Source organism: Cyphellophora europaea, assembly GCF_000365145.1.
Source record: "Cyphellophora europaea CBS 101466 unplaced genomic scaffold supercont1.11, whole genome shotgun sequence".
Classification (NCBI taxonomy): domain Eukaryota; kingdom Fungi; phylum Ascomycota; class Eurotiomycetes; order Chaetothyriales; family Cyphellophoraceae; genus Cyphellophora; species Cyphellophora europaea.
In genome coordinates this window covers 597681-613956 of record NW_008481799.1, presented here as the reverse complement: position 1 = coordinate 613956, position 16276 = coordinate 597681, and the positions used below count along the sequence as shown (strand labels likewise).

At 54.6% G+C, this 16276-nt stretch overlaps 8 protein-coding genes across 8 annotated transcripts; 3 read left to right on the top strand and 5 right to left on the bottom strand.

The window, feature by feature from the left end:
• Nucleotides 1-19: 19 nt before the first annotated feature.
• HMPREF1541_09903 (uncharacterized protein) lies at nucleotides 20-1321 on the bottom strand (the record flags this gene model as incomplete). Its single annotated transcript, XM_008714575.1, has 1 exon — nucleotides 20-1321. The coding sequence occupies one exon, from the start codon at nucleotides 1319-1321 to the stop codon at nucleotides 20-22; it is 1302 nt and encodes a 433-aa protein (XP_008712797.1).
• Nucleotides 1322-2505: 1184 nt separating this feature from the next.
• HMPREF1541_09902 (uncharacterized protein) lies at nucleotides 2506-4377 on the bottom strand (the record flags this gene model as incomplete). Its single annotated transcript, XM_008714574.1, has 3 exons — nucleotides 2506-3452; nucleotides 3501-4114; nucleotides 4172-4377. 3 exons carry the CDS (start codon nucleotides 4375-4377, stop codon nucleotides 2506-2508), a joined length of 1767 nt encoding a protein of 588 aa, XP_008712796.1.
• Nucleotides 4378-5111: 734 nt separating this feature from the next.
• Nucleotides 5112-6093, bottom strand: HMPREF1541_09901 (uncharacterized protein; the record flags this gene model as incomplete). The annotated part of the gene is made up of 2 exons (XM_008714573.1): nucleotides 5112-5871; nucleotides 5936-6093. The coding sequence occupies 2 exons, from the start codon at nucleotides 6091-6093 to the stop codon at nucleotides 5112-5114; spliced, it is 918 nt and encodes a 305-aa protein (XP_008712795.1).
• Nucleotides 6094-7075: 982 nt separating this feature from the next.
• Nucleotides 7076-7883, top strand: HMPREF1541_09900 (uncharacterized protein; the record flags this gene model as incomplete). The annotated part of the gene is made up of 2 exons (XM_008714572.1): nucleotides 7076-7492; nucleotides 7548-7883. 2 exons carry the CDS (start codon nucleotides 7076-7078, stop codon nucleotides 7881-7883), a joined length of 753 nt encoding a protein of 250 aa, XP_008712794.1.
• Nucleotides 7884-8449: 566 nt separating this feature from the next.
• HMPREF1541_09899 (signal peptidase I) lies at nucleotides 8450-9166 on the top strand (the record flags this gene model as incomplete). The annotated part of the gene is made up of 1 exon (XM_008714571.1): nucleotides 8450-9166. One exon carries the CDS (start codon nucleotides 8450-8452, stop codon nucleotides 9164-9166), a length of 717 nt encoding a protein of 238 aa, XP_008712793.1.
• Nucleotides 9167-9199: 33 nt separating this feature from the next.
• HMPREF1541_09898 (uncharacterized protein) lies at nucleotides 9200-10482 on the bottom strand (the record flags this gene model as incomplete). The annotated part of the gene is made up of 2 exons (XM_008714570.1): nucleotides 9200-9918; nucleotides 9966-10482. 2 exons carry the CDS (start codon nucleotides 10480-10482, stop codon nucleotides 9200-9202), a joined length of 1236 nt encoding a protein of 411 aa, XP_008712792.1.
• Nucleotides 10483-11235: 753 nt separating this feature from the next.
• Nucleotides 11236-14217, top strand: HMPREF1541_09897 (uncharacterized protein; the record flags this gene model as incomplete). Its single annotated transcript, XM_008714569.1, has 1 exon — nucleotides 11236-14217. One exon carries the CDS (start codon nucleotides 11236-11238, stop codon nucleotides 14215-14217), a length of 2982 nt encoding a protein of 993 aa, XP_008712791.1.
• Nucleotides 14218-14526: 309 nt separating this feature from the next.
• Nucleotides 14527-15582, bottom strand: HMPREF1541_09896 (uncharacterized protein; the record flags this gene model as incomplete). The annotated part of the gene is made up of 1 exon (XM_008714568.1): nucleotides 14527-15582. One exon carries the CDS (start codon nucleotides 15580-15582, stop codon nucleotides 14527-14529), a length of 1056 nt encoding a protein of 351 aa, XP_008712790.1.
• Between the last annotated feature and the right edge of the window lie 694 nt (nucleotides 15583-16276).

Here is a 16276-nt window from a genome sequence, read left to right as displayed (position 1 = left end):
GGAACAACCACGGCTTCAATCAAAGCTCCCTCCATTCTCTCAACACCACAACCTCCTCACTTCCATACCTCTGCCTCACCAGATCCGCCCAGACCACCTTCGCATACTCGAGAAGGACCTGCCGCGAATCTTTATTCCACGTCCACGACCACTCACTATCTTCAGGCCAGTCGGACGGCTCTGTCGGCAGTTTCAGCTTCGCACGCATGGCCGGCGCAAGTTCCCACCATACCGCATATATTTTCGCCATCTCCAGCGCCGTCCACTCCACCGCATCAGCTTCGGCTGGCGCACAGAGACGGATTGCCGCGGACAAATACCGTTCTGCTCGCTTGGTGCTCGATGCCTGCGCGTAGCACAGCGCGCGGTGCATCAAGTTGACGGTGAGATACAGTGATGGCGTCGAGATGTCGTCGAGGACTTCGTCGATGTCGTCCAAGAGGATCCCGAAGATGGTTTCGAGGCGATGATAATAATCACGCCACAGTATTTGGCCGCCGACATCGGCGATCTGCTGGCGGTTGAAGTTGCCCAGGTTGCTGAAGGTGAAGGGGAAGCGTTGTTGCGCGCACAGGACACCCAGACAGAAGCGGATGTCGTTCGCGGCGTGGTTGCAGAAGCGGCGGGCCTCGCGCCGCCGCCGGGGGGAAGTCTGGTGGGCATCAGAGAGTTCATATAGGAGTTTGATGTATTGCAGCGTGCGTTGGACAAGGATTTCGAAGTTTTCGTGGTGACGGTCGGTAGGCCACGACTTTTCGTGGAGGGTGAAAGCGTGTAAATCATGGAGGAAGGAAAATATAATGTGGGCCAGGGGAGCCAGGCTCATCGAGTCGCCGGCCGCTCGGGCAACACGCATTGCTCTGACGGACTTCTTTTGGCAGCACTTGATGCGGTTTTCGATGGAGTATATGCGCTCCCGCCAGTCAATATTGGCCGGTCCATTCGATTCAACGGCAAAGTCAGCCCGCATCGTGTTACGAATTTGCCGTGTAAACTGATAGGGTCGCTCAAATGGCGAGAAATAATCCAACTTGGTTGAGACAATAGAGCCGTGGAGAAGAGGGAAGATGTAATCTCTCCAGTGGTCTATAGACCACTGAAGGCGTCGAGGGTAACCGTATATCAGAGAGTTGGCGTGTAAGTGAACTCGGACGGCTTGGATGGCGTGTTTAGGTGCAGACCCGAGCCAGGGAGGGAGTGTCGTCCAGCTTGCTAGGAAGCGTACGACGATGGGGAGATCATCTTTGGAAAATATGAGCCAGATTCTGTCAAGGTCGCTTGACTGCTCCAGTGATTGCTCTGCATCGATGTAGAGTGTCATGAGTGGCTCGACCGTCGGCTCGACCGTGGGTTGAGTGAACAATGGACAAAATATCCTCGCCACGAAAGTACCTGTTCGTCGTAGAGACTCAAGGTGTTTGATCCACCAGTGGCTATCGTCCACGTTGAGAGCAAAGAGTGCGTTCTCTTTGGCAAGTATCTTCCTTCCTATCTCGTGCCACCGTCGACACACGAGAAGAAGGCTCGGTTGGAGTTCGGATTTTCGCATGCGAGATCCTGAAAGCTCATTCAAATAGAACATTCCAGATCTCTCGCTTTCACACTCTGGAGAGTCCCTATGATGAGTGGTTGTACGATGAGGTAGGTGGTTGCTAGCAATGCCCTCATGACTTGGCGCTTCGTTCCGGAGCACAAGCAAGGGTCGCAAAATCGCGGCTACCAGCTCCGGTGGCAACTTGTCGAAGACCCTGGAAGCAACTATTTTCTCGCGGCGAGACACCATGCGATGTTGTTCTGGAGACATTGCACTGGCCCCGCTGCTGGCACCCTCAGCAAGCCCTTGTATTGTGAGTCTAGATCTTTCGACTTTAGGCAAGAGTGCCATGTTTTCGTGCGTGTTCTGAGGACGGCACAAATGCCACAAGCCAGTATTTATAGTGATCTGGTGGAAGCGTATTTATCTCTGAGTTCTCTAAGTTTGGCAGCCTGAGAAGTGTTACCATTATGCCAGTGTTTGGTAGTGGCTGCCTATCCTCGTTGTTTGCCAAGGCGATCCGAGGCTGAGACCCCTGAATCAGAAATCTATATCGGATCTGTCCATCTACCAGTATATCTCGCAATGTCAGCGGAACTGGATGTGGCCATCGTGCTGAAGATCATAACCATGGATACTTCCATTGTTGACCAATCTTGTTCGACCGGGCTTGGTGAGATAGTCAGCCCCGGCGCTCGCGTGCCCCGACAGATTGTGAAAATCACAAAGGAATTTTGCATCTCGAGCGCCAGTACTTTCATATGTGAGTACCTCGGGGTGAGTTTCGCTCAACTTGTCCACCGTTCGAGTTCTCGAGAGCAGATTCTGGACAAATATGTAGTATTAAAGCCGGGATATTTCTATCTTCTTGTTACTTGATATGCGGTGACTGGATTGCTGCCGGCCATCCCTAGGTGTGGAGTGCCAACCCATAGTATCACAATGGTGAGCGCACGTTCCTTAAGGGACGCTCACCAAATGGTGCCTTTAGTCTGCGTGCCCCTGGCCTCCTCCAGTTTCTTGACATTGATGTTCTTCCACATGAAGATAGCAATCAGCAAAACCGGAATGAAACCGGCACCGGCAATAACCATCTTCCGCTGCACATCTGCATACGCCCTGATAATGGCGTCGCGAATCTCCGTGCCAATAGGATACTCCTGCTGGATGACGAGCGAAGAGTAGATGCTGGCAGCCAGATCCTTGCTGCCTTCGGGCAGTTCGCGGACGAGTGCGGCGGGTAAGACGTTGGTCCACAGGCCGCCGGCAATGGTCAGACCGACGGAAGCGCCGATGCTGCCGAAGAGTCCCCAGATGGCGATGGCAACGGCAATCTGTTGGTGTGAGACCGAGGCCATGACGGCTAGCTGGCCGCAGGTCGCCCAGATGCCTGTGCCAATGCCCATGAAGACCTGGCACATGACGAGCAGGCCGACGTGGGTTGAGGGCTGGCGAAGGGGGATCAGAAGAGCGGTGCCGAGGACAACGAAGGGCAGGCCGGCGTAGGAGGTCCATTTGAACTCGCCGGTATGGCGGATGAGAAGGCCGACGAAGGGCGAGATGAAGCTCGAGGTCAAGCTGAAGGAGTTGAGGATGTATCCTGCGTGGGTGATGGATTGGTTATGGACCACCTGGAGGTAGGAGGAATAATAGGCATCCCAGCAGAAGATACTGATAAACATCACGCCATAGAGGATGCAGGAGCCGATGATGGTGCGCTCTTTGAGGTAGTGGAATGGCATGAATGGGACGGGGGCCCAGAAGCGCTCGTGGACGATGAAGAGGACGAGCGAGAAGACACCCATGACGATCATGGTGATGATGCTGGCGCTGGCCCACTTGTCGCCCGAGGAGGAAGCCAGGCTGAAGGGAAGCAGGATCAGAGAGAAGGCGGCGGTGATAAGAATGATGCCAACGACTGTGGGATAACGTCAGTTTGCTCTAGCATCGTGGGGGACAGACATACCATCAAATTCGAGGACATAGTGCTTGATGGATTGCACAGGCGTGCGGTCGTGTGTCTTCTCAGGCAACATGCCGAACTTAGCGGCTTTGCGCTGGTTTAGGAGCAGGACGAGCGAGGTTGGTAGCCCGAAGCCGAGGAGAATGATGCAGAAGGCACCGAATGCCCATCTGAAGTTGGACTGTGTGTAGAAAAGCTCGGCGATAGCGGGACCCGCGAATGTGGAGGCGATCGTGGGCGTGCCGTTCAGTGTCAACATGAGCATTCGGTTGCGGAGCGAGGTCATGTCGGCAATTACCACGTCGATGACGTACAGCAAGTTGAGATGGCCAGTCCAGTATAGTGTGTGAGCGGCAGCGTAGGTTGCGACGTTCTGGCAAGTGGCTTTCATGATCAGCCCGATGGTGACTAACAGAAGCATAGCCATGAAGCCCTCCGTACGGCCCCAAATATCGATGAGTTTGGCCATTGCTAGAGATGAGGAACCACCCAGGATAGAGGCGACAATGGATGTTGTAGCAAGGAGACCGTGCTGGCTGAAAGCAGAGGTCACGTAAGGATTGAGGTTGGTTTGAACGCCCACAATGAGCATGTCGACGAAAGAAACTAGGTACAACCTAAGGAGTTGATGTCAGCAACTGCATTCAGTGGTTTTAGAGCTGGAATATACACACAGGACAAACATGATTATCAGGGTCTTCTTTGTCCACACTGAGGTCACGGCTTCGACTTTCTTAACACCATCCTGCTTGTGGGCGGAACTGCTGTCGGAATCGGACTTGAGGTCATCATTGATCTCGGTGACTTGGTCGACATGGTCCTTCTTCTCGACGTCTATCTCCGGAGGGGCAGTTCTGTCTGCAGGCGTGATCGTTGCCATTGTATGGTGAGCGCTTTGCTCAGTCTATGTCAAGGCAATGACAGAAATATGAACCCTCGGGCGTCGGCAGTAATTGGCTATAAGGAGCGCTGTTGGTGAAGAGAAGAGGGCTCAGGGACGAAGAGACTCAAAGTCTGTCCGGGATGAGGTCGATCCATATAAACGAGGGCACTGGACCTACAGCAAGAAGCTATATCCCGCAAGCGAAAAAAAATTAGCGGATTCCACAGGGTGTTCGCATGCAAAAGAAGCAGTAGAAATCTTGGATGTGCACATGGCTCCCCACCCTTCTTCCAGGATCGGCGTCGTCGATGAGCGGCGAGACCACTGAGGAAGTGCTCGCCTGGCCGGAGAAAGAGGAGAATCTTCGGCGATATTGCCTATGCGGTGGAAAGCTTGGTGGAAGCGAAGTCGCTCGCAGGGAAACATAATCGTATCAGATCATCAGATAAGACAAATGGCTTGAATCTAGGGTCCACAGATCCACCTCCAACCCGCCTTGCACCAGTCGAGGCTTGCTCCGAGGTGAGGCTAGTGCAGCTAACGATGGCCAAGAAGACCCATGGATTCTTGGCCCTTGGCGGGAAGAGAAAATGCCGCTCCGCCAGCATGGATTGGGCTCACAAGATCGGGTGTGAAGCGCGGAAGCCGAGAATGCGCATCCCAGCGGCAGCGGAACCGAGGTACGCATGAAGCTTGCTTGAAATACTTCGTAGTAGTGTTGAGAAACTTTGTCAAGCGAACCGATCGTCATCCAAAGCGTCACAAACAGCCCAACCTAGACCACATGCCGCAACACTCCCATGATCTTCGTCCGCGTAGCCTTTAGCTTTGACGACATTGAAGAGGTTGGACTGACCCAGACGATCAGCCATGTCTTCAATATCGTCGTTGGTGCGCAGTGACAGAGCATGAGCTAGTCTCTTTGCATACTCCTCATCTGAATATGTCTTCCGACGCTTCGGATACTGCTCGTAATACCCATACGAGAGGTATAAGCTCAATGGCCGTTTCCCGGAATGCGAAGCCATATGCTGCACGAAATCCTTTTCTTCCCTCAGCAAGAAGTGGTCATTCCACCAAATGGTGGGGCTGATGGCGATGAAGGTATCGAAGCAATATGCATGCGAGAATAGGGCATGCAGTGCGCATAGGCCACCAAAAGAGTGACCAGCAAGCACTTCCTTCACTGGCTGGAAGCCCGGCAGGATTTCACTGAGCAGATGAGGCCGTACGATGTTTTGGATGAAGTCCAATAGCTCGGTCGCTCCACCATGGGGCAAGGTGAACTCCTTGCCGTCCCAGCTTCGTGGTGGCACGTACGTGGACGTGGGCGGGGTCAAATCATAGCCTCGACGATTTCCAAAGACATAGTGGCCGCAGTCAGGGTAGCCGATGCCCACGACGACGGCATCGGTACTTGCTGCAACAGCGAGACCTCTGCGGACCGTTTCGACGAGGGTGAAGAAATGTGCATTGCCGTCAAGGACATAACTGCACCAGGGCATGATAGTGAGCTCGAGTTTCGGTCAAGGTCATGGCAGTAGAGAAAACTTACAATATGGGGACAGATGGACGCGAGTCCACATTGTCTTCCCAAGCTAGAGGCCAGGACACTTGGATAAGGTACTCATCACCTGCTGCATTTGATAGCTGGACATCTGTGCTACACGGAACAGTAGCTGCTGGTGTCGAAATTGTCTTAGGTAGTTGCATTTCGGTTCATCGTTGCCGCTCCAGCGGTTGTCCGTTCACCCCTGTACTTGACTGGCGGAACTGCGGGGATTGAAGGAGAGGAGAGTCCCTAACCAGAGTGTGCGATTCTAGCTCACATTGTATTGTTGTTTGATATCAGCAGCAGGGTCTGGCGCACCATCGATCGACGCCGTCAGCAACGTAAACAAATCTGGCCGATGGATCTAGCAGAGTCGGGTCATATGCCGCGAGGTAACAGCATGGAGCTGCAGCACCATCCAGTCTTTTCAGGGCGTTGGGTCCGCTACGGGCTAGACCACAGCAGCGATCGCTCGAACGAGACACGTGGATTGGAGCCTCGAAGCTGCTCTGCGATGTCGGATGAGACAGGGTGAGAGGAGGGAGGGGGTGGGGAGCAGGGTGGAGAGAGGGGAGCTCACATAGCGAAGTAGCGCATGAAAATTTTCATCTAATCTTATCAGACAAGGCGTTTGACAGGGAACAGCCGATGCAGGAGATGCAGCCCCCTCACCCTAGTCTTTGCTTGTATTGCGTGGTTTATTTCGTAGAGATGACACCTTTGACCAAGCCACACCATCAGTACTTGCCCGAGCGACCGCAGTTCTTAGCCAGGGAGGAAAGTCAATGCTCGCTCCCTGCCAAGAACCACGGTCATGCCGGCGACACCACCTCGAGTCAACAACCATCTTTACAGCTTGTCAGCGAAGGTGAGACTGCCACATGCGAGTTGGCTTAGTAGCTGCTCATATTTGAGCTTTAAGCCAGACTGCTTATATTGAGTACCTGGAATAATGGCTGCGTCTAAAACAAACTTCTCTCGTCAGCTTAGAATGCGGAGAAGCCGTTGAAATGCGGCCGACCGCGGGGCTACTTTCCGAGCAGAATGAGAGGAGTTCCCCTCAGCATCCTCAATATACAGAAGTCATGAGCAAGTTGGCTAGGTAATCCAAAATCGCAATCAACCCTGGCTGCGTCCATCACCATGAAGCCCTACATCGTCCTTGTTCCTGGCGCTTGGCACTCGGCGGACTGCTACGACTACTTGCTTCCACATCTCCAGAGTGCAGGCTACGAGACCCTGGCACTAACACTCCCCTCAGTCGGCGCAGAGCCACCCATCAAATCACTCGATCCCGATGTTGACCACATCCGCAGCCATCTCATTCCCCTGCTGGACCAAGGTAAGGAAGTTGTCCTGGTCATGCACTCCTACGGAGGAATCCCTGGCAGCTCCGCCGTCAAAGGCCTCTCCAAGACAGATCGCCAAGCTGAGGGCCATGCTGGCGGAGTGGCAGCCCTGGTGTATCTGTGTGCCTGGATGATCAACGAGGGCAACACGACTCGTTCTTCTGGCGGCGGCAGAGGCGGCAAGATTGGACCGTCGTCGCTGAAGATCGAGGTATGGCTGATTTTCAAGCTCCTGGAGAGGAATACAAAGCTGATAGCACACCAAGGATGACAAAGTAACGCATCTGATGCCAGTCCCCGCATTCTACCACGATGTGCCGCAGGACATCGCAGAAGCGGCGGCCGATAAGCTGCGGCACCACAGCGAGCCAACACTGACGTCGCCGTGCCAGTACAGCGCGCACAAGTATATTCCGACTACGTACCTGCTGTGCAAGAACGATCAGATGATTCCGTATGAGAGGCAGCTGGCGCTGGTGGAGAGTGCTGATGCGCCACTCACAACCTTCACTTGTGACGCATCACATTCGCCATTCTTGAGTCAGCCTGAGCTTACGGCAAAGGTCATCAGGCATGCCAGCGGTGAAGAGGTCGAGGTTTGACGGATATTGAAATCTGGCAACAGACACCAGGAAAACCCAGGTTGATTTGGACAAACCACTATAATTGGGCTGGTGCCAGTGTCACTCATCCGCCATGATTCAATCCAGTCAGGCCGGTTAGATACTAGAATCCCAGCCCCTTTGTACTGATACTAAACTTCTACGACAGTTCAATTGGGGCAAACCACAAATAAGGCATTGCAAGACCCGACAGCGACTGTGCGGTCAGTCACTTAGATTAGGTACTTGCCTACTTCCACTACGTACCTCGATAGGATTTACGTCGCCGACCGATTAAGCATAGAGAATCGACGAGAGGATTGAGCACTGAAATATCGCACGCGGTGGATTTCGTCAGCTTTGTGCAATGGTCGTAAAGTTCAAGGGACAATTTTTATCTCCGCTGCTCCACCATCGTCACAAGCAGCGAAACATCTCAGGCTCGTCTTGCACAATACCTACAATTCTATACCTGATAGACCACCAATAGTATGGCTCGAGACTAATAGAACTTCTCCTCGTGCGACCACGCGTCATACTTCTCTCGAGGACTTGCTTACCCCACAATGCCTTCTCTGCCTCCCAGACTACCCAGCAGCAGCACCCGCACCTCCCAACCACGAGCCGCCCCAGCGTCAAAACCCCGCCCAGCGGGCAGCTTACCTCCCATCACGCTGCGCACCATCTCCCGCGCGCTCACGAAACGAATCCCATCGCCCTTCCCCTGGGCCACGCTCGGCCGCGGCGCCCTCGTCGTCCTCTCCATCTACTCGTCCTTCGCGCTCTTCACGCGCTACATCCTCGAAGTCCCGCGCAATGAGGGCCCGTCCATGATGCCCACGATCCCGGCCTCCAACGCACTGACCGTGATCTCGCGCTGGTACAGCCACGGCCGAGGCATCAAGCTGGGGGATATCGTGCAGGCGTCGAACCCGGTGTTCAAGGACCAGATGGTGGGCAAGCGCGTCGTGGGCATGCCGGGTGACTACGTGCTGCGGGATGAGGCCATGGCGGCTACGGCGGGTGGTGCGTTCGTGCCGGGGTTCGGGGACGGGAGGGAGGGGAAAGAGGAGAGGAGGGAGCCGGTCATGGTGCAGGTGCCGGAGGGGCACGTGTGGTTGGCGGGGGATAATATGGCCTGGAGTAGGGATAGTCGGTTCTATGGGCCGGTGCCGTTGGCGATGATCAAGGCAAAGACGTTGTGGGTGCTGCCGGGGTTGTTTACGTGGGAGGGTGTGTGGAGGGAGCAGATGAGGAAGGTGGACGAGGTGGAGGATGTGTGAGCCTGATGTACAGGCTGTATTCTACAAGGTGGACTATCTGAACGAGGACGGGTTGCGCCGCTTGTATGGCAGGGGCTCAACCTTCTTGCGCTTGAGCTCGATGTTGGCTCCTTCAAGGCCATGTCGCGCCATGACATCGGCCATGTTATCATCCCACTTGGTGCGGAAGAGCGCAGTGCCAATGGCCCTGACGGGGTACCGCGCAAGTGCGCTGCGAATATGGAAGGTCTCGCGGTTGAACATATTGGCAAGTGCGTCTTTCTCTAGCTGCACATTATCTTTGTGCTCGAGGACAACGATAGAGAGACGGTGATAGGGACTGCCCTTCTGTGCATGCGGAGGTAACCAGGGAAGGACAATCTGCGAATCGGACAGGTTCGTGAAATTGATGAGCGGCGCGGTAGGTGTAATCGGAATGTTGGTGGCGAGAAAGTGGCAGCGAGAATCGAAACGATCCGTTTCAAGGTTCGGAACATCCGGATCGATAACAGCAATGGTGAGAAGACGCTCGCCACGAGTGAAGCTCTGGACCGATAACCGCATAGGCTCTTCGCTGACGGCGGAATCAACGAAATCACCAGGCGCGACTGGCCGGCGGCCGAAAAACATTCTCATGTCCACTTCGAGGTCACACTGAGGGACAACATCGGGCACGACCTTCATGGTCTCGATGCGCTGGACCTGGACCTTGCGGCGGTATTCGCGCCATTTGCGTTCGGACAGAAAACGGTAGATGGGTTTGTCGAGATCAGCTGCAACAGTTAGTATGTGACAAGCAGTCACAAGGGATGTCACTGACCTTTTCCGTCCTCGAATCTTCGTTTCACGTTGGGATCGTTGATGTCGGCGTAGATCTTGAGCTTTTCCAGATGCGCTTCCATGCTCTTGATCCGCTTCTCCTTCGCCGCTTCACCTCCAGCTATCTCGCTCGGATCTGTGTTACGTGTCCTTTGTAATCGCGCTCTTTCGGTCTCAATTTGCTTCAATTTCTCCGCTCGGTCCTGTATCAAGATTTGCCGGGCTTCTTGAAAACATTGGTAGGGAAGACTGTCAAATGGAATGTTGGACGTCTGCTGCATGGCAAGCCTCCTTCTTCGAGATCCAACCGGCGGTGTACCCGCCTTTGTCAATTCCCATTCTTCACGGTAGGTCGCAACGGTTTCGGGAGAGGAGGTGGGTTTGGTAGCAGCTTGAGTGTCCTGCCGCGCGATCGGAGTCGAGGAGTAGTTCCGGACTCTGGCAGCCGGCGCTGCATCGCAGGTCAAAGATCTCAGCGACTGGAGCAGAGCTCTGCTGGGAGCTCTTGACGGGGCCATGGTCGGTGCGACGGCACAAGTACCTCGTCGGCTGAGTTGAAGGTCGTTGATGGTCCGCGTCTCTCTTCAATAAAAATATGGGGAGCACCAGAGTCCCTTCTGAATTGGGCAAGTAATTCCTTGGCGCATCTCAGCCTTGCGAGTCACTGCTTCGAGTCGTATCTCCCGAGCACCCTTCCTAGTTCAGTCATCACATCAGCAAGATACCGAATCTGTCAACTTTGTAAGCTTGCAATCCCTTGACATTGGCGAAGTGGCTTGATGACTACACCGCGTGCTGTACAACGGTAGCGGCTTGTGGCATGGCAAGCGCCAGCCTTTCTCGCATCTCGCCGCTCTGGCCTGTGCACCATTCCGTGTCCTCCGGGAACGAGATAATTCAGTTATGTGCCTCTTCAGTGTCTGTCTCATCTTTTTCCAATGTGATATTGTCTTCGAGACGACCGACGACCTGCTCAACAAACCGACGGGACTAATCATTGACCATGGTGGTGGGCTACTCCGGTGCAGTAGGCGAGGACGAGAAACAAGCAGGAATGGGCCGCCCTCACGAAGCGACCCATGGTGCGAAGCTGGCTGCGAGTTCTAGCATGTTAGCGAAAGCCATCAAACTTGTTGCCATCGACAAGATAACAGCCGTACTCATGCTCAAGTTTGTTACTCGGCTGTTCTCTTTTCCACGGATCTAATCATCATTAGAGGTGCCCTTCCTGGAACAATCGCATTTGCTGCGTCCGTCATCCACTACATATTATGTCGTACACTGACGGCAGCAGGATCCAGTCCAACGAATGGTCAGACCAGTACACAACGCTGTGCTACCTTGTGGCCATCATGGGTATTCTGTCAGTCAGCTTCCTGCCTCGCGCCAAGTTCCTGCAGATGATGGCCTTCAGCACGTTGTTCATCTGCACAGCCGCTGCTTTATCGCTTCTAATGATTCAGTGCTGTGTCTCGGCTCGGCAATCTGACGATGCGGTGTCTGCGCCATCGACCACAGGCTCTTCAGGAACCAGACAAACACCGCGATACAGTGCCAGCGCCAGCGTGGTCGCCGCTGCTTGGATGTTCTTCTACATCTACCTCGCCAATGTTGCGAAAGCCTCAAGAGTCGTGCTCTTACTACCTGCAATTCAGTTTTCCATCTTCATCCTGGTCACATCTGTTTACGCGCCAACATTCCCCAATATGGATACTGGAATGGCATATGTCAAGCGCCTTCTCAAGAGCTTCCTCACCGGTTTTGCCCTTGCCACCGGTGTCAACCTTTTCATCATCCCCATAACTTCTCGCACAGTTCTCTCCAAACAGCTGGGGGCTCTAATCGTCGCAACTCAAAATGGCTTACGAACGCATGGCGAGTATGTAGGCGCTGCTACAGCTGCACATCAGGACAATTTTCAGAACACCGATGCAAATGTAAAGGCAGCGCTTCTCCGAGCTAACGTCCAGACAATCATCAATCTTCATGGCCAGGTCAAGCTTGAACTGCCGTATGCCAAGCGAGAAATCGGGTTTGGCAAGTTGACGCCCGAGCACTACACGGAGATCGTTGGCTCGCTGCAGCACATCCTCCTGCCAGTACTCGGCTTATCTACATTGCTTGACATAATGCAGCTAGTCGGACGCCGGCGCATACGTCGCGATAAGAATTTCGCATCGGACGACGTACTGCACGCCGCTAGGCAACTGGAAGGCAGCGAGTGGGACGAAATTGTGTCCGTGTACCGTCCACAGTTCCTTCAACTCAAGTATGCGTTGATTCAAGGACTCGATCATTATGCCATCACGCTGGGGCTAGTTCTAAAGCCAAAATCGAAGCAATCTGATCCCGAAGCAAGGTCAGCCCCTTCACCAGGCGAGAACATTTTTGCGAAGCACTTGGAGGACGAAATTCAAAAGCTGCAACAGTCATACCATGGTACTACCCGTGAATGGAGCACCAACAAAGGGATCAATTTGCCAACCGGCTTCTGGGGACCGACTGGGAATTCTAACACCAAGGACTCCACTAACACAGACGAAATGATACGCAAGGCGCAGAATCAGCATCAGTTGTATCTCCTGCTCTACATGCAGTATCTGACTGCTTCCGCCAGTAGCGCCATTCTAGATGCAGTCCGTTACGCCGATGAATTGAGGGCTAATGGTACCATGGCCCGAAATCGACTCATACTTCCTGGCTGGCGCCGAATCTGGAAACTCATATATTCAGTCATTGCACCCGAAGACAAATCGACCTCCTTACCGGAGCCTGCGCCAACAGGGACCACTGCTGGCATTAATACCACTTTTATAGCCCGCAAAGATCCTGAGCATCTCCAGCCTACCAATGTATACGAGCATATCACCGACCATATGCGCCGCAGCTACTCTATACTGGGGAGTCCGGCTTCTCTCTTTGGTCTCCGGGCAGCGTGTGCAACGATGTCTCTAGGCATGCTCGCTTACTTTCGCCAGACACACGTATTTTTCCTCCAGCAACGCGGTTTCTGGGCCACAGTCATGATTGCTATCTCCCTCGAAGTCACCGCTGGCAGAGGTCTCTTCGGCTTTGTGACCAAAATCGCCGGCACTGTTGTCGCAGCTGTTGTGTCCATTGCCATATGGTATATGTCTGACCACCACGCCGCTGCCATAGTACCGCTTTGCTATATTTTCTTCGCACTATGCATTGGATTTATGGTTAAAAACCCCAGCATGATCATCATGGGAATGATCAGCATGGCAACCGTGGCACTGATCGTGGGATATGAGCTCCAGGAGCGTAAGATTGGATATCAGCTGACTGTTTCCAATGGTCAAGAGTATCATCATGTCTACAACCTTGCCGCCTACCGTCTCGCCAGTGTTTGTGCCGGCATTGGCACCGCAGCATTTTGGACTTATTTCCCCTACCCCATCACCCAGCATGGGGCACTCCGTCGCGATACTGGCCAGGCTTTGTACCTGCTGGCTGAGTACTACGCCTGCGTCGATGCTACCATGAGGACCCGCCTAAATGACCCCCGACAAGCCTTGGAAGAAAACATCAAAGGCACGCCCATGCACAGCCTCGCGAAAGCCCGCAAAAGAGCGTGGGACAAGACGATCCTCATCCTTGGGAATCTCGACCAGCACCTACAATTCCTCAAGTTCGAGCCCGATTTCGGCGGCCGCTTCCCGCGTCAAGCCTATGCGGACCTTGTCCAACGCATGGACCGCCTCTTCACCTACATGAGCATCATGTCGTACTCTAGCGCGTCATTTGCCGGCGAGGACGGCAACGGCACCGCCACCTCCGAAGGTGCAAACTCCGCCTCCGCCGCAACCAGCCCAGGGAAGAGCGTAGACCCGCAAGAAAAGGACCGCTGGCTCCACGACTTCCGCGCCTTCGCCGCCACCCGCCCTTTCTCGCACCCCTCTACCACGTCTTCGCTGTGCCTCGCAGCCGCGTCCCTCGTCAACGCACAGCCCTTGCCGCCGAACGTGCATCTGCCTGGCGCGGCGTCAACCGCTGGGACTGCGGAGAGCGGCAGATTTGCAGAGCAGGAGGCGAGGGAGGAAGAGATCCTGTCCGTGAAGCACATCGAGAATCCTTGCTACGCGGCGTTCGCGGTGCTGGAAGTGGCGAGCGGGCTGGTGGCGGAGGAGGTGAGGGGCGTGGTGGAGTCGGTGAAGGAGTTGTGTGGGGAGGTGGGGTTTGGTGTTGGTAATGGTGCTGTCCGTGGCTTGGGACAGAGGATGGGCGCGTAAAGGGTGGGGAGGAGGCACGAAGTGCCCGGTCTGAGCGCGTTGAATGTAGCAGCTCGATGGCTCGGGTCTTCTACAATTGAGTGACATTGTTGTTTTTTTTGGCAAGAGTGGGAAGAATGAAAAAGTAGTATTCGTATACACATATATCAAGTGGGTATCATCAAGAAGTGAAGGTGCACCAATCCCTCCTCTACCTAACAGAGGCATCATCGCTGCGTCAATTTATTACTGATGGCTGCTAGGGCAGGCCATCCCTTGACGTGTGTGGTATCGACTCCCGTGAAATATCGTAATATACACATCCGCCTACTAAGAGAACATGCTGTCAAAGTCCAACGGCGCGTCCATGTTGTTGATGTCTCCATCGAGATTCGCATCGTTGCCCATGTCGAGGCTGTCGAAATTGTTGGCATCGAGGAAGGCGTCGAACTCGTTGGGCCCACCGAGTTCGGGGAGGTTGAAGTCGACGTCTCCCGCTGTGGCGGCGTTCTGGGCGCTGTCGCCACCAGTGTTGTTCTGGTTCTGGTTGGCATACGACTCGAGACCGGGAAGTAGGGAATCCAGCCCAGAGTCTCCAGCAGGCTGTGTTTGTGCGTCGGGGTTGGTGTCGATATTGGCGGCGAAGTCATCGTCACCCATTTGGAGATCAAAGCCCAGATCACCATCGGGATTGATGTTGGTGTCGTCACCAGTGGCTTCGCCGAACATTGACTCGAACTGGTTGAAGTCGTCAACGCCATCAAGCGTGCCGGCCGCAGTGCCAGGTTCGGCGGTGGGCGTGGGGCGACCCGACCCAAACAGGTCGTCGACTGTGTCTGGGGGTTTGTCTGGTGCCGTGTCTGCCTTTTCTTGTGCCGGTGACTGCTGCAACTCTTTCGGTTTCTCGGTCGGTGTGGGCTCGGCGGGCTTGCCGGCGTCAGCAGGCTGCTGTGCGGGTGCAGGCGTGGGCTCAGTCTCGGAGGGCTGCTCGAGTACAGGAGTGGGCTTCTTCTCCGGCTCAGGCTCTGGTTTTGGCAGCTGTTCGACCTTCTGACGCTTGGTGCCTTGATCTTTCTGGCCGTCTGCCTCGACCTGGTCGTGCTTCCTCTTCGCACTCGCGGCTTGCTCTTCTCGCGCCTTGGCTTCTTCGGCGCGCTTCTGCTTGCGCAACCGCAACTGGTGCTCTAGGTACCACTTCGCGTCGAGTATTTGGATCTCGCAGTCATCCAGGGCATCCTGGAACTGTTTCGAGCATTCCTGAATAATGCCCTTGGTACTCTGTCCAAAATTGCCAGGGTCCTTCAGGGCGTATGCGATGCGCGTCACGGTGCCATGGTACATGCCCTCGATGCTCTTAATTGGGTCGTAAGGCTTTGCGGTCGACATGGCGCGGTCGCCAGGAGGAGAGGATCACCACGCGGTATCGGTGGGGGCGCAGTCGAGTCGCATTCCTCTTTGTTAGTAGGCAACAAGCACCGTGACTGAGATGCAGGGCGTGGCAGGAAAATCTGCGGCTTCGGATAAGCTTCTCCGGCTAAAAGCGGGCCAGCCGCGCGCCAAGCCGCGCGCCAACAGCTAAATTGCACCTGCGAGGCACTTGAAACGTGACTGGAGCCCGCGGGCAACTCTCACCCACTAACACCCGCTGCCACCTGTGCCGGTGCCACACTTCGAACCACCGAGATCAGCAGTAGCCTGACCCGTAAGAAGCTGCTCCTCCTCTCCTCTCCTCTTCCCTCCAGTACAGCACACACGGCATAATCAATCCTAGCTTGTTTCTCTCTCTTTCCTACTCTCTTCTTCATCTGCGTCGCCGTCCTTGCGCTTGTTGGGCATTTCTTGCATTGCAACTTCAGGCGTTAGGACCTTCTGCTAGCCGAAGCGATTTCTCAGGTCATCTCCTTTGCTACTGCTGCTGTCTGCTTGCCCAGCTCACTCCAAGCGCCTGCGACGTCCTTAATCTCGAGTCACCCATCGTCAATCGCCTTTGCCTCCTTATCTCTCACCATTTGGGCTGCCCTTTGAGCGAGTTTGAAGCCGACGTCTGAACGAATTTCCTTGCCTCTACCCCGCTGTCCTA